The 16,322-nt window shown below is 40.5% G+C and overlaps 1 protein-coding gene across 1 annotated transcript in view; it reads left to right on the forward strand.

Annotated features, from left to right (window-relative positions):
• The window catches only part of LOC139285434 (roundabout homolog 2), a 50,790-nt gene that overhangs the window by 19,922 nt on the left and 14,546 nt on the right, over nucleotides 1-16,322 (forward strand). Inside the window, exons 4-15 of the mRNA XM_070905999.1 lie at nucleotides 486-606; nucleotides 697-835; nucleotides 2,072-2,199; nucleotides 2,809-2,820; nucleotides 6,376-6,500; nucleotides 8,304-8,475; nucleotides 8,908-9,113; nucleotides 11,150-11,231; nucleotides 11,435-11,603; nucleotides 15,110-15,276; nucleotides 15,594-15,715; nucleotides 15,947-16,163. Of these exons, the coding sequence (XP_070762100.1) occupies nucleotides 486-606; nucleotides 697-835; nucleotides 2,072-2,199; nucleotides 2,809-2,820; nucleotides 6,376-6,500; nucleotides 8,304-8,475; nucleotides 8,908-9,113; nucleotides 11,150-11,231; nucleotides 11,435-11,603; nucleotides 15,110-15,276; nucleotides 15,594-15,715; nucleotides 15,947-16,163 (1,660 nt within the window). The remainder of the gene's footprint in view (nucleotides 1-485; nucleotides 607-696; nucleotides 836-2,071; nucleotides 2,200-2,808; nucleotides 2,821-6,375; nucleotides 6,501-8,303; nucleotides 8,476-8,907; nucleotides 9,114-11,149; nucleotides 11,232-11,434; nucleotides 11,604-15,109; nucleotides 15,277-15,593; nucleotides 15,716-15,946; nucleotides 16,164-16,322) is intronic.

Here is a 16,322-nt window from a genome sequence, read left to right on the forward strand (position 1 = left end):
TGACAGGATGTGAGAAAGTAATGAGAGACAACCTGACTGACAACCTGATTGTCGGTTTTGGTCTTTTCAAGTGATTGTTTGACAATAACAAAATATAGAATATCACCGTAATTACATTTTAAGGATTATAAGAGGTTAGCCTTTAATTTTGGGTAAATTCTGTTGTGTTGTTTCTCTTACTCTTGTGATACATGGCCAAACAGTAAATATAATCTAAAACATTAAATGGAAGACTTTGTTTTTTAAACTAAACTTTTTTCTTCAGAGCTTCTTTATAAATTCATCATTGATTTCAACATTTAGCAGTCCAGGAGAAAGGCAGAGATGCCCATTCACAATAACAATAGTTTCAATAGACCATTATTCAGACACCTTGGTTTTCTATGGACTAGAAAACGTCTCTGATTCTGTTCACTTTTTTTCTCTCCTCTCATGTGTAAAATCTGAGGTATAATCTCATGAGCTGTCACTACATTGTTTTTCAGATGCGTGGGGGCAAGCTGATGATTTCTCACACCAGGAAGAACGATGCTGGCATGTACGTTTGTGTGGGCACAAATATGGTTGGAGAGAGGGACAGCGACCCTGCAGAGCTGGTGGTGTACGGTGAGTTTCTGATACTTATGCAGTAACTGTTCGCGTAGCGGCATGAAGTCCTTTGAAGAACATAAACTGGACATGTTTTGAAACCTGCAGAACGTCCTGTGCTGGTACGAAGGCCGGTGAACCAGGTGGTCATGGAGGAAGAGACCGTCGACTTCCTGTGTGAGGTCCACGGAGACCCCGCCCCCACTGTCCGATGGCGCAGAGAGGAAGGGGAGCTTCCCCGCGGGAGGTGAGAGTGACGGACATGAGCACAGACTAATAGAGAGTCAGACTGGCGATGTAGCACCTTACGAGGCTGAAGAAGAAGTTCAGCTTCACCAGAGACGAGTGGTGTATTGGATTATTAACACATGTGACCCAGAAAACATCCTCAACTTCATAAATTCATGTCGTTCTATCTGTCTGCTAATATAAATTCACAAATGGAGGAGACTGAAGAGGATTCATTAGTTGGCAGAATCCTCCTGTGACCAGTTTCATCCTTTTTACCATCTAAACTCAATATAATGTATATTTAGCTTAGCTTATTGAATCATTACATTTTATCCCACTTTTCAACATTATATTACTCTAAAACTTAATTCTATAAAACACTTACATAGAGCTAATCACTTTTTACAGTTTCACAGTTTTATGTATGTAGGGTGTAACATGCTGTTTTACACTATATGTTGGGCTGAAGTTATACATTATAGATGTTCTGTCATTTAGTTATTTATTTAATGCAGATGATTCTGTTTTATTTTCTCTCTGCAGTGCTGCTCTGCTGTTGAGTATATTGTCCCATTGTGGTGCTGACATTTACATCAGAGTTAATGCCAAAAAAATGGATCAGGCAAAGTAAAGATCAGTTATACTGTTTAATCCTGTCAAACCCTGCACAAAATACACAATACAACAGAGTCACAGAGACTCCAGTGTAGTTTATTTGTCCACTTTGAGAACAGGTAATTTTTATTTTTCATGTTTGTCCTTCATCTTTGATCTTTAATTGCTTCCATGGTTTATGAGTCTCTGTAATAAAGTCAGACTGATTTCATCATTCAGTCATTGCATAGACAAAGACAGCTGAATTAGCTTTCGGTACTGCGGTCGTATTTGGTTACAAACAATAGTTCTGCTCTGCAAAGTCCATCTTAGCTTCATATTTAATCTACTTTCAAGAAATAGAATGCTGTTTTTCCTAAATCAAGTGAAAAACCTTTCAATGGGTTAAAATAATCTCACTTGTTTCCTGAACCCTCCTGGATCCAGAGACACTATCTAAGGCAGATAAGGCACATTATTCATTTTGTTTCAAGATAATGTCACCTGATTGGAAGAAAATTCCTGCAACAGGTTGATTGACAAGGAAAGAAATGACATTATCTAATACCACTGGCAGATTTTCTCCGCTTTGTGTGGATTGGTATGGTATTTTTTTCTCTGTTAGATCTTTCATTATCTCTCTTTTTCTCATTTCCAGGTTTGAAATCCGCAACGGCAACAGCCTCCGTTTGTTCCGCGTGAAAGAGCAGGATGAAGGGACGTATACCTGCACATCTGAGAACAGTGTGGGCAAGACAGAGGCCTCAGCAATGTTGCAGGTCCACGGTAAGAAACACATCATGCATATTGTATATCAACACACACACATAAACACATGCTTAGGCATGCGTAAAAAAGCTCTCATACTTAGAGCCATGGTCATGCATAAGGTAACATACAGCCACATGGTAACAGTATGATGCAAATTCCCATTTCCTGTCCAATGCTCTGTGTTTTTGTATCAGTGTATCGTTGTGAGTCCCTGTCCAGCGGTGCTGCCAGGAGCTTATGCTAAACCGTATGGATTACGCCATTTGACAGATGTTTAGTAGATGTGTGGTGTAACTCAGTGCCAGAGAGCAGTCCCAGTATTAATAAGACATGATTCTCTCCCTCTCTCTTCCTGTCTCTTTATCTCCTTCCTCTCGCCTCTTTCTCTCTCTCCGTGTCTTGGTTTAAATAGTCTCAGACGACTTCATCCACTAATGCTTCTATCAGTGTAAATGAAATCCAAACCGAGCAGTTTTCCATTCACTCAGCTTCTTTTTTAATTTTTTTTTCCTTTTTGGCGCTTCTCCGCGCTATCACCGGTTTTGTTTTGTAGCTCAGCGTTTCATCCATCTCATTAATTTTCCATCTTCCTCCATCATGTTTCAAACCCTATCATCATTCCAGTCGGCACGTTCAGTAAGTTCACTCTCCATCTAATTCTTCTCTAAAAATAAAAGGCATTTGTGTTATGCTTATTTATTTTTTGCTGTTTTCTGTATGGTACTCTTAATGGTTTTTAAACCAATAATCAATGCCTAATGGTGTAAATAAGTTCCTCCATTAGGCTCTGAGTTGTTGTCAACATGCCTGTTGCTGCAGTCAGGCATTAAGTAAGCCTCAGACACAGTGTCTTAATGTACTGCAGATTAAGGACGCCTATCAAACACACATCTGCTGTGTAGAGGGGAGTGTGTCAGGATACTGTGACTCCATGTAAATCCCTCTCTCATTTGCAGCTATAGTAGTTCAAAATGCAGCTGCAAGGTTTTTAATTACAACTCAGTGGAAGTCTTGGTCTTCACTTTGAAATAAGTCAGGTCAAAATAACCCTGATGACATCACTATGATGTAATTGGGGTTAGTTTTTCAGACTTGACAAAGGTGATCGTGTAGCCTGGCATTGCCAGACCATTTCGCAAATGCAAATTAGTCTGGAACCTCTCGGTTCATTTTCGATTTCCATAATAATTATAAATGGGTGCAGACCAAAATGCCTCTGGGCGCTACACCCTATCACAACAACGAAACATGTGAAATAGCAGTAGGCTGCTAGGCTAGGTAGCTAGCATCCAATTCACATGGCTTCTGGCATGACATGATTTAAAAGCCAACACTTACCATTTGAATGTAACGTGAACTCGACGCAGTAGTGGATTCAGAACCGTCCACATCAGCGGCAGCCATCTTTATTGTTTACGAAAAATGCCTACAGGGTGCTTAAACCCACCCCAAAGTAGATAAATGGTAGTGATCGGCCCGACCTGAATCAGGCCGAATGGAAATCTGTCTGAACGGGAGGGGGGCCGGACGTATCTGCCAGAGCAAATAAAACATGCGCTCGCAGATTCATCTGGTTTCCAGGTTACTGATCCAGAGCTGCAGAAGACTTCATACAACTGTTTCAAAGGCTGATTATTACTCCTCATAGCTATACTAATGTTATGTATAAGATGAGTGGAGTGCCCCTTTAAGTAATAATACTAGTATTAGTAGTAGTGGTAGTAGTTGTAGTAGCATCTCATGTGTTGATTTTACTATTATAATTTTATAACATATAACATATAACATTTTCTTCCATCTTTTAATATATATATATAAATATATGTATATATATATATATATATATATATATATATATATATATATATATATATATATATATATATATATATATATATATATATATATATATATATATATATGTACACATACTGTATATAGACTTATATGTATGTGTGTGTGTGTGTGTTATTTAACCTTTATTTAACCAGGAAAACCTTTTTGAGATAAAAAATTTAAGAACCCAAATCAGACCTCATAAGACAAATATTTAATTTGAGGTGCAGGAACCAAACTAACCTACCAAAAGAAATATGTGAACAAAAATACAGACAACTAACCCTGACTCCCTCACAGAAAATAAACAGGAGAAAGATTTGCACAAAAGGAAAGGTTAAGTTCACCTCTACTACTTTCAGAACAAAATGTGCAAACCACAGCTGGACTTCTTTATTTTTATTGATATTTTTGACAAACAAACATAACCACCATGTAAATGATGTGTTAAAGAAACACACAGTTTTTTCAACCAAGCAGTGTCAAATAATGATAACCTCTTTACGTAACCAGCCTGTATAACATCTGTTGTATCCATGATGAATATAACACAAGTAACATAAGTAATATCTACACTGACAATGACTTAGGCAAACAAAACAATCCGAGAAACCCTGTCCATATTGTCTGCCAGAAAGTAGAGATTAATCCACTCAGATATGGTTTTCAAATGTGGGTGTTGAGCAGTCTGATCAGATAAAATCCAAAAACAGCAGATAGACAGTAAATCAGATACAAAGTCCATTTAGAGTGCCACAAAAGGCACCATTTTTTCTCCAAATGGGAAAAGAAACCCAAGGCTCTATACTCCACTAAAAATATCTTCTCTCCCAGACAGTCTATATGTAGCTTGTTCATTCTATTTACCACCAGACCGACAGCATTAACACAAAATACGCGATCAAAATTATAATAGAAATTATAAAATCATAAATAAAGATCACTTTCTAGAAATAACCCAAAATGCTGCCTTAAAGACAACCCACAGTAAGAGCTGTCTAAAATGACAAAATATGTATAAAATGCTCAGTCAGTCACGAGACAACATGAGACTAACACATCAGATTTGTTTGAAGACATTACAGCATCTCAACAAAATAAAATTCACAGAAACATAATCAACACACTTATATGTTGATGAGCGTGAGACGTCTTCTGTTTTTGGGAACATGCTCTTAGTGAGAACATTAAGACACAACACAGATGACTCAGATCTCTCGTGTATTGAGCCAGATATGTGTTTGTATGCTCTAGTGTGTGTGTGTGTGTGTGTGTGTGTGTGTGTGACTGTGCATATGCGCCGTGCAGAGATTTGTAGAGTCCAGGCTGGAGAAGCTTCTCATCTGACGGGAAGCATGAGTCAATTATTCAGACGGGAGGTAGAAGGCGGTGGTCAGTGTAAATCTACAGAGGGTGTGATGATGTGGCGAACGCAATGATCTGACCCGAGCTGGAAATTGGCAGCCCTGCCCAGACCTTTCCCGAAATAACTGAGTAAATGTCATCTGAACAGCGCTGCCGTGCGACGTGATGATTTGTTTTTGTTTTTTTTCAGAGGACACCGAGGTGATGTCTCTCATTAAAGATGATAGGGCGATGAGAGTGTAGCGTCAGATCAAAAAGCTTCGAAGGTTAAAGAGACAGCTCTTAATTCCTGCTTGTTAAGCGCTGATGAGTGCTTCATTGATACATATCAGGGTTAAAAGCAGTGGGGGAAAGTACCTGAGTACATTCACTCAAGAGCCGCACTTAAGTACAGTTTTGAGGTACTTTACATGATCAACAATCACTGTATGTTTTACTCATTTATCTGACGGCGATTGTTGCTAGTTTTGAGATTAAGATTTTACAAAGTAAAACATATGATGATCTTTGAACATTCAATATCATTATAGATATATAGAGGCTTGTGACCTCTTGCAAAAAAGCAGCATTTGGTTGTAGCTCAGATGTCTGTGAGTTGTTAGCAGTTCTACCAAACACTGATTTCCCCTCTAAACTGATGGTTCAATTTGAATTTGAACTGTTTGCAGCCCAAAGAGGTGAAATGATCAAATATTTCACACAATGGCTCAGTATTAAACATAGATGACATTATAGATATATAATATACAAGATCAGTCACAGGTGACATTTTTGAGTACTTTTACTTATACTTCGGTACTGTTAGTAGGATTTTGAATGCAGGACTTGTACATTGTTGTACTGGTACTTTTAAGCAAAGGAAATTAATATTTCTTCCACAGCTGTTTAAAAGATCAGGTGTTGATTGCACAATGGAAATAGAGAGTTTGACACGTTTTCATGCAGAAACAAGGCTTTTAATGGACGGTCACACTCCTTCTCCTCTTCTAGTACCACCTCAGATTGCCACGAAGCCCCGAGACCAGATTGCCACCCAGGGGAGGAGCATCACCTTCCAATGCGGCACCACAGGAAACCCTCCACCTGCCATCTTCTGGCAGAAAGAGGGCAGCCAGGTAAGAGGCTGGAGCAGGGAACAAGAGATGCTCTGAAGCTGAATATTGCAGCAGCAGAGACATCCAGAACAGTGAAGTCCTGTTTACTGGATGAGCACTTCTGCTCTCCAACAAGCTCAGGTTGTTATTTATGTGTGATTTGGAGATTTTTCTAAACCTTACTCATCCTGTATTATTTGTCATATATCAACAAGCAAGGTTTCACACCTTCTTTGTTCTAAAGGCGAGAAAGACTCACCGCAACATGAACAGGTTTTGTCTTATGATTTAATCATACTTTTTTCTGACACTTTTCTCTTTGTTGGGTTGCCCACACTCTTTGAGACACATTTTTTCTAAGCGAGAGGCGAACAAAAGAGTGCAGAACATTTGCATTTGGCTCAGAGATATGACTAGAGACAAAGTGTTGGAAGGCATTGCGGTATTGCGTTGGCGAGGAATATTTCTCCTGTTTTGTGACCGTAGTGTAAGAGAGTAGTGATGAGGGGGGGGGTGGGCAGGAAGTACACCAGGTGTGGAAACTGCTTCTTCAGGGCAAACCTGCAGACAAACACTGTCCTCCTTCCGCATTGTACCCAACTATAAATACCCTGTTGCTCAACAGCAGCTGGGATCACTGACTTGGAGGAGCAGCTTCAGATGTTGTTAGAAGCTAGTTGGAGAGCAAACAGGAGGTTTGGCTACAGATTTTGTGAATAAGCTTCAGTCTGCAGGATGGTTGAAGCATGGCTTGCCTGTTTGTAGAGCTTTTTGCTGTATTTGGGGGATTATCTGTAGCCTTATAACCTTGGTCCCTCCACTGAAGTCTAAGCCTCTTAGAGGAATGAAATGGATGGCTGAATGGATTGACGTGCATCCCTTCCCCCCTTGTTCACATCCATCTCACTTACAGAAAAACAGAATGGGACAGCTATAAAACATCGGTTAGTGGGCATCATCCCAAACAACACCAAAACAAACCATCTCTTCCATTTTTACCTTTATTTAAGCATGCTAGTGGCCACCATGTCGGTCTGTCCAACACTTTGGTCTGAGGTATCTAATAAATCCAACTTTTGGGTGAATTGACACAACGTGCTGTGAAGACAATGATGGTTCCTAGTGACTCTGGTGATCCCCCGAGTTTTCCTCTAGCACCACCATGGTGCCAGGTTGATACGGACATTCGTGTCCATTCACTTTTGATTTAGCACCTTCATCAGGTCAAAATTTCAATTAGTTCAGTACTTTTATGACCTTACGGTCAGCCTCAGCTGTGCTTTGTCTTTGGTAATAAGCAAATGTTAGCATCCTAACACGCTAATGTCAGATGGTGACTCATGTTGTTTGGCTATGCCCTGGATGGTTTAATCAATTAATCAATTAGTTGATCAATAGAAAATTAATCGCCAATTTTTGATATTGATTAATCGTTCGCCAGCTTCTCAAATGTTAATATTTGCTGGCTTTCTTTGTCTTCTATGCTAGTAAATTGACTCTGGGACATTGTGATGGACATTTATTTTACTATTTTCTGACAGAACATAATGACAGTAGATATATAGACAGAGAAAATAATACACAGATTAATCAGTAATGAAAATAATCGCATCCCTAAAGTGTTAACAGTGATGGAGCCAACAATATTTTGTCATTTATCAAACAAAAAAGTCAAACATCTTCTCAAATGCGAGGATTTTGCCTTTCTTCCGCTGTTTCCTGACGTTTTCTAGACTTAATGATTAAGTGATTATTGAAAAACAGACACACTGTAGCCTTAGACTTATGTGCGTTTTCAGTTCTGCTGTCTGTTTGTGTGTTTAGATGTTGTTGTTCCCCGGCCAGCCGCCATCACAGTCTGGCCGTTACTCCGTCTCCATGAGCGGAGAACTGACCATCACCGACGTCCACCCCGAGGACTCTGGTTTCTACATCTGCCAGGCCATCAGTGTAGCAGGGAGTGTGTTGACCAAGGCGCTGCTGGAGGTGGAGGGAGGTGAGACTTTAGTCCACGCAGTCATGTTTCAAGCTGGGGGAAGTTTATTCTTTATTCTGCACTATCAGCTAATGAGGTGCAAACATATTAATAACTAAGTAGGTGCATAACAATGAGGCTCATAAAGACAGAGAAAGAACACAGTTAGCGACCCCATGCCGGAGGAGCAATGAATGTCAGGCTTAATGTTCTTCCAGGCGGCTTGTAAGGGCCAGATTTAAGATTTTTTTTGCTCTTTATGCAGCCTGTTGTTTTCTGCCTACTGAGCATCTAAAGTGTTTTGCTGGCAACTTATTTTCTATAGGCCTTTTGTATGCCTTCCATACAGGTTTTTTTTCTCCACTGTAGTAACTAATAACTGTAGTATATAATCAGAGAGATGACACCCCTCCCTAACATAATATTCTGCCTTGTCTCCCCTCTAACTGATAGGTCCTTCAGGTCGTGTCCCGCCGATTATTCGCCAAGGCCCGGCCAATCAGACTGTATCTCAGGGTGCCATGACGCAGCTGTACTGCCGTGTAATCGGAGGGCCCTCCGTCAAGATTTCATGGGAGAAGGATGGAGAGAGACTTCAGGGAAATAAACCTCGACTGACCTTGATGGAGAATGGCACTTTGCAAATCACAGACATAAAGGTGTGTGTGTGTGTGTGTTAAGTGAGTGTCATTCATAGGAAGGGGCATGAAAAGGACGAGTTTTGAAAGGCGTTAAAGGAACAACTGCACAGAATACTGTAAACATTTCTGTCTGATCTCTGACCTTCTTTCACTTTCTCCGCAGCGCATTTCTTTTTTTTTTCCTATTCCATTATAAATTCCGTTTTGGTTTATAAAATTAAGGTGAGGCTGAGTTTCAAAGACCAATCTCTCCAAGGCAGTGCATATCTCTCCAGCGCAATTATGTGCTCATGCGGTGTGTAATTGTAATGTTAATGAAGGCGCTTGTTTGTAAATGCTAATGTGTTCTGCTTTGATGGAGGAGCAGTCAGTAGCCCCTTTGTGCTATAACCCCACCTGGAGGTCAGTGAGTGCACGCAGGATGGAGCAAAAGCTGCATCATTTCCGTTAAATCACTGGCGATAGATGATTAATCATCTAACTGGCTTTTAATTAAACCTCCTGCCCGGACTATGCTTATTCACTTCCTCTCTCATCCTGTTTCTCCGGCTGTGGTGCTCAGCAAACTTGGAGAATTAAGGTTTGGTCCAGTGCACCACTGAGGCGGGGGAAATCTGCCATGCCAATGTGCTCAATGGAACAGAAGAGATGCATTAGTGTGGCATCAAGGGGATGACAAGAGAGGAAAAAAAAGAGGGGAAATGGAGATGACGAGTGAGGGACTAAAAATATTTACCCTGCTGATGCCCCAACCCGCCATCAATATTTCAGCGGTAGTTGGGAGTCATCTAAGGAAGTTCACCTGCCCACACGCTGCGCTGTCTGTCAGCCAGAGGTCAACACTGCGGTGGATGATCTCATATGGTCTGATGATGGTTCCAGCAGAGTGGCTGTCGGCCAGGACAGGGCTGGGGCGAACACCAAGAGTGTCAGTGAAGCATGCAGGCGTATACAGTTCATAATGTAAACAGGAGAGCAGGTACAGGAGAGAGTGTGGCGTGTGGTGCCTCATGGTTTAAGCTTTTAGAGCTGCTGAGGTTGAGGTGACGACAGGCTGAGTGAGAATATCATAGTTTAGGTACGCGTGGATTACATTTGGATTTAAGCATGATGGCAAGCTAGACAACAGTGATCAAAGACGCATTCAGATCCTTTATATAAAGCTGCTATAATCAATATTTTTAGGTGTTGCTTGCAGTAACAAACCCACATAGAATCATCACCCGACTGCAGTCCCCCTCAGCTTTTCAGAGCTCTTTGATGTCTCATTGTTTAGGTTTTATGGCCCACAATGTTCCGGCTCTCATCAGCATCAGGCAGCTGTTTTCAGTGAAAAAACAGCAGGCAGACTCAGTTAGCGACTAGCTGGGGAACATAGTGGAGCATTTAGTAGCTAAATATAGCCAGACATTTCTCCCAGTAGTTGGCAGAGACCAAAAACAGAGTGAAAAGAGAGGGAATATTGGACTTCCATTCATCAGGTGACCAGAAACACGACTCCAAATGAATGATAATGTTGCTCTGTAACTGCTTGATGTGTAAATACGCAGTTTGCCATATCAATTTTATGAGGTCATAATATATATCAGCGCTGTTTACACCTTGTAACGCCTTGTTACTTGAAGTTTCATGGAAATAACTTTGTTGTAATAAGATAGAGGTGAACATACTACATTATGCTACTTTATATACCTTTGGGTAATTTAATGAATACAATGATAACAGGTTTTATATGTTGAATCGAAATCTGTAACGTAACTAGCACTTATACCTGTCGTGTAAATGTAGTGGAGTAAAACATGAAGCGTAACATAATATGGAAGTAACTCAGATTGTGTGTGTGCAGTAAGCACAGTACTTGCACTAAACGTACATTCTGCCGGACAGATTGAGAATATAATAAGTAAAAACAGGATTTTGCTCCTTCATCCAAAGCTTCTTTCAGTCATCTAAATAGATCCAAACCATCCTTCAAAAATTAAAAACTTGCCTACAGCATTTGTTCCCTCTGCTCTTTTCTTTTGGGATCTCAAATGTTGACTGCTGTTTAACAGGACACAGACTCGGGGATGTACACGTGCGTGGTATCCAGCGCCACAGGGGAGTCGAGCTGGAGTGGGATGTTGACTGTCAGAGGTACTCGCACCACTCACACTCACACTCTGTCTCTCTGTTACACTTCACACTCTGTCACTCTCACACTACACCTCCGTGCTCAAGAAACTACTCACTCCTGCTGCCAATGTTCTTCATAAGAGTCTGTAACCATAAGAGGACAAACTCCACTCAGAATCCATCTATTGTTGTATAAGAGAGCTATCTTCCTGTTTCTGTAACAGGAGATGGAGCTTCTTCAGTATCCAGAGCTTCTGAGTTCATCCAGCTTCCAGGGCCTCCGCAGAAACCTGTGGTGACGGAGGTGACCAAAAACACCGTCACCCTCACCTGGCAGTCCAATCCACATGAAGGCGGGGCCGCTGTCACCTCCTACATTATTGAGGCTTTCAGGTACGCAGCGACACCCTGATACATAAAAGTGGAAGTCTTATTCACGTTGCTGTAGTCAAGTATGTTCTTGAGTACCACTTGAGTCACTTTTCAAGGCTCGTGACTGATTTGAGTTTATTGTGATGTTTTTTAGTTTGCAGATGTACTGTAGGTCAAACATGGCCTTTTATTCTGACGAGCACTAGAAGCTTCTCTCTGAGTATCATTAAATGCTGACATTTCTCTAATATGGCCACCTGATTAAACATGTCACTTAATGTCGGAAAAAGAAAAAACGTTATTGTCTCTCACAAGACAATGGAAATTTGTCTTTGACATGGCTCACAAGTAAAAACACTGAGTGCACATAAAGCAGAGGTATACAGATTGAATTAAAAACAGGAAGTGGCAAAGTGCAAGTACAGTACAGTATGTGTTGGAGTACAAGTCCTTCTCTGCTTGTTTATCATGTTAATTGCAGTTGAGATGAATAACAATAATAATCTTTGTTTATGTAGCACCTTTCCTAACAAGGTTGCAAGGTGCTGCACAACATTAAAAACAAAAACCCAGTAGAGGCGCAAGTATAAGACAACACATCATAACACAAGCACCAATAAAATCACACAATAAGATCAGATAAGATGCAGAATGAGGGAAATAAAGATACATTTAAGTACATAAAATAAAAGCTGACATCCTATTACAAAGACTTCAGATTATGAACAGGTACATATGGGGTCAAAAGGTCACTAATGGAAAATGGAGCAAGACCATCAATGGCTTTCTAAGTTACATAACAATAACATTTTAAAATAATCTCTAAAAGTAACTAGTTAAAGTTCAAACTTCTGTACAGCTGTAAATGCTGGAGGCTATTTATGACTTCCACTTCTAACTAAAAGTTTGGGGAAAGAAAAAATGCAGCAGAAGCCAAAGTATCCTGATATTTAGTCCTAAATATGCATCAAGCTCCAAAAACAAACCTTGTAAAATCATTAGACCCTTCATGATTGGTGAACACCCACGTCTGAATAATTTCCTCCTCCTCCTCTTGAGCGACAGAAGACAATATACAACCGTTTTCACAGTCCATGTTGTGCTACATTTAACATTAGTGATAAAGCCACCTATCCAGCAGCAACATTTGTTTGACTGGTTGGCCTGCTAGTTAGCTAGCCTTGGTAGCTTTTAGTGAACCAACACTGAAAAAAAGCATTAATTATTATTATTATTATTATTATTATTATTATGTATACACGCTCATTTTACGTCTATTAAAGTTTAGTCTGTATTCACACTCTCTCAGTTTCTGTTTTATTCCGTTAGTATTCGGACTGTTTCCAGATAATGAAGTCTTCTTCATTTAGAGTCATTAGACTTCGGCAGTGACTCATCTCTGCCTGAGGGAGAGACAGTCCCATTAAGTGACGTTCCTGAAGTGAAACCGTGACACTCGCTGCATCAGTATTTAGCCTTGGCATCCCGAGGAGAGAAGCTCCAACAACAACCAACCAGAGAGGCTTTAGTGAGACAGACAGTGAGTGAAAGAGGAGGCAATTACTGCAGTGGTCAGCTTGGCAGCTCTGTCCTGTCCTGGGGCAACCAAAGGAGGGGATGCTAGCCCAGTTCACTCATTACAGAAGCAGGAGAGAGGGTGCAGACCAAGTGTACAGACATAAACACAGTCATCTCCGGGTGGAAAGAAATCTAAGTGTGGCAGACTTGCACGCAGAGTGATGAAGATCCACTCACTGTTGCACGCTCCACCACCAAACAAATTGCTTGGAAATGTTTGTTTTCAGGCCTCTGAGGAACAAAAAAGAAGTACAAACCAATATTTTTTCTGTTATAGTAACCCTTCTTATATATAACAGAAGAAATCTGAATGGATTCATGTAAAAGCAGCCGCTGTAGTTTCCACTCTGAACCCATTTACAGATGCAGGTTCTTTTTAAAAAGCTCTATTTAAATGGAAAAAAACTGTTCCTCTGGAGAACATTTGGTGAGGAAGGTGGCAGAGGAGAAAACATTGATGACAGGAAAACCCTGTAGTATGCTTATTGTAATTACCTCGCCATTTTCTCCTCCACAGAGTTGAGGAAAATGTTAAATTGTGCTCATGCTGTTTGATTGTCCGCGTCCCTGCACAGTATCGGACTGTTGTATCCTCGCTGGACCCATTCAGAAGCTGCCGTTATAACCCACTGCAATAAAAAAGGAGAAATAAAACTCGTCTTTGTTCTGTCCGCAAGCTGAGACATAGCCATGTGTTTTTAGATGCACAGAAACTCATGGATCCAAGAAGGAGCTGATACATTCATTCATTCAGTCGTGTTCATTCATTCAACAGATGATTGTGTTTAGATGGCTTTGTGTCTTTGATCTGTCCGTTGAATATAAAGCTACAGCCAGGAGATGATTAGCTTAGCTTAGCATAAAGACTGGGGGAAATCACAGATTGTCATCTTTACACTGTAATTGTTGTACAACCAAGTGAAAACATGGTAATTAGCTTTTGAGGTGCTGGTAGATGGATTTTGTTACCTTTGGACAGAGCTAGGCTAGCTGTTTCCCCCTGTTTCCAGTCTTTATGCTAAGCTAAGCTAACTGGCTGCTGGTTGTACCTTCATATTTAACAGACAGATATGAGAGTGGTGTCGATCTTTGCATTTCCCAAAATGTCAAACTGTTGCTTTAAGATCCCAACCAATGATGAAACGGTAAGCTGATTAGTCAAATAGTCGTTTGACAGTAAATTAATCGCCAGCAATTGTGCATTGTGTGTTTGAGTCATGTATCAAGACAAAGTGTTTCTGTTTCCGGCCTGTGAGGATTGACTGACATGCAAATGTAATATCTTTGGGTTTTGGACTCTTGGTTGACTGCCACTTTGTGCTCTGGGAAATTGTTATGAGCATTTTCTGACCAAACAGTCAGTTAATCAACAGATTAATTGAATAGTGGAAATCTCTTTAGTCTTTAGTTGCAGCCTTAATCCCATCAAATGTATGTCATTACCTTGAGATATCACTCTTTGTTAACAAATGTTTTCATAACTTAATAAAAGTAACTGTAGTTGCTATATTACATGTGATTTACCCAATATGTTAAAGTTAGATCTCTGTCTCTGATGTTGCCTGTTCCACTTCCATCCGTCTGTGCTATCAGCAACGGGCCAAGAGTTGTGATCAAACCCATTACCCTGTTATCTCAAGATAACAGGATAATGGAGCTGTGCTCTCAAGATAACAGGATTTTATGATAAATGTTCACACAGAGGGCAGCACATGTGCCTATTGAAACTGCACTTTATAGACATCTGTATGTTTAACAATCAACATTCTTTTAAAGCCGGCAAACATCTGACTTTCCCCAAAATCCTTAAATAATTAAATCATGATCAAATTCACTCGTTTCATCTCACAATATTGGTATAGTTAAACCATGAGCACAAGAAATTTGATGGATATTTTGAGATAATTAAATGTTTTCTAAGGACAAAATATCACTTTTTTTCCCATCAGCCAATCCGTGGGCAGCACCTGGCAAACGGTGGCGGACCACGTCAAGCAGGAGAGGCACACGGTTGTCGGACTCTTCCCCAACACTGTTTATCTCTTTATTGTCCGAGCAGTCAACTCTTACGGCCTCAGCGACCCCAGCCCGATCTCTGAGCCTGTCAGGACGCAGGGTGAGTTCTACAAGCAAAACTCATCTTTTTCTCATTATACTTTAGCATAATATGAGTCCTACTGTACCATCTTGATTTTAGTTTATATTCTTAAAGCAAGAAATTAGAGATACTGAATGTTAGGCTGGCACCAAGATAATGTGCTACATAGTTCAGAAAAAAATCGTCTCAAAACTAATTGCTTTCTCAGTGTGATGCTCTTCTGCCCTGAGCAATGTTGAATTCATCAGAAAGCTTTTCTGTTTTTTCTTTTGCTGAATAGCTGCTATTCAGCAGTTTTTTTGGCCCGGACTGAGTGGGTGTCTTTGTTATTTCAGATGGAAGTCCTACAGAACAGGGTGTGGACCACAGACAGGTGCAGAGGGAGTTAGGAGAGGTGTCTGTCTACCTGCAGAAGCCCGTGGTTCTGTCTCCTACCAGCGCCAAGATTTCTTGGACTGTGAGTTGAACACTTGGCTGATGAAAAAGCCTACTCTTCAAAGTCGGCTTGCGAAGTGTGGAGGACACGCTAATCTCTGAACATTAACTTCAAAAACTCCTCCAAACATTACGTGACACAAACAGATTAACTTGAAGTTCAAACACAGCTTGTTCTGCTTTTGATTACTGATATAAATGTGGAATTCTGTTTCTGTATTTTCTTGTTTTTTGTCTCGCCAACGTTTTTCAGGTCGCCCTTCAGTCTCGGTACATTCAGGGTTATCGTATATTTTACCGGACCATCGGCAGCTCCTGGTTGGTCCAGGATGTGGAGGCCACGTCTGACCATAGCGCCATCTTAGTAGATCTGCACAGCAGTACAGAATATGAGGTCAAGATACGCCCTTACTTTAATGAGTTGCAGGGACATGACAGCCTCATGGTTCTGCTGCGTACGCCTGAGGAGGGTAAGAAAGGCTTATCAGTAACTCTGTCAATAGCAGTAATTATTATTCGCTGTAATTATCAAGCAAAGCTGAACAAGTGTTAGAGTAACAGTTCATATTATGGTTCTTAAAGGTTAAAGTAGTTCAGTATTTTCGGAAATATGTTTACTCAATTACATG

This window comes from Enoplosus armatus, chromosome 5, assembly GCF_043641665.1.
Source record: "Enoplosus armatus isolate fEnoArm2 chromosome 5, fEnoArm2.hap1, whole genome shotgun sequence".
Lineage (NCBI taxonomy): Eukaryota > Metazoa > Chordata > Actinopteri > Centrarchiformes > Enoplosidae > Enoplosus > Enoplosus armatus.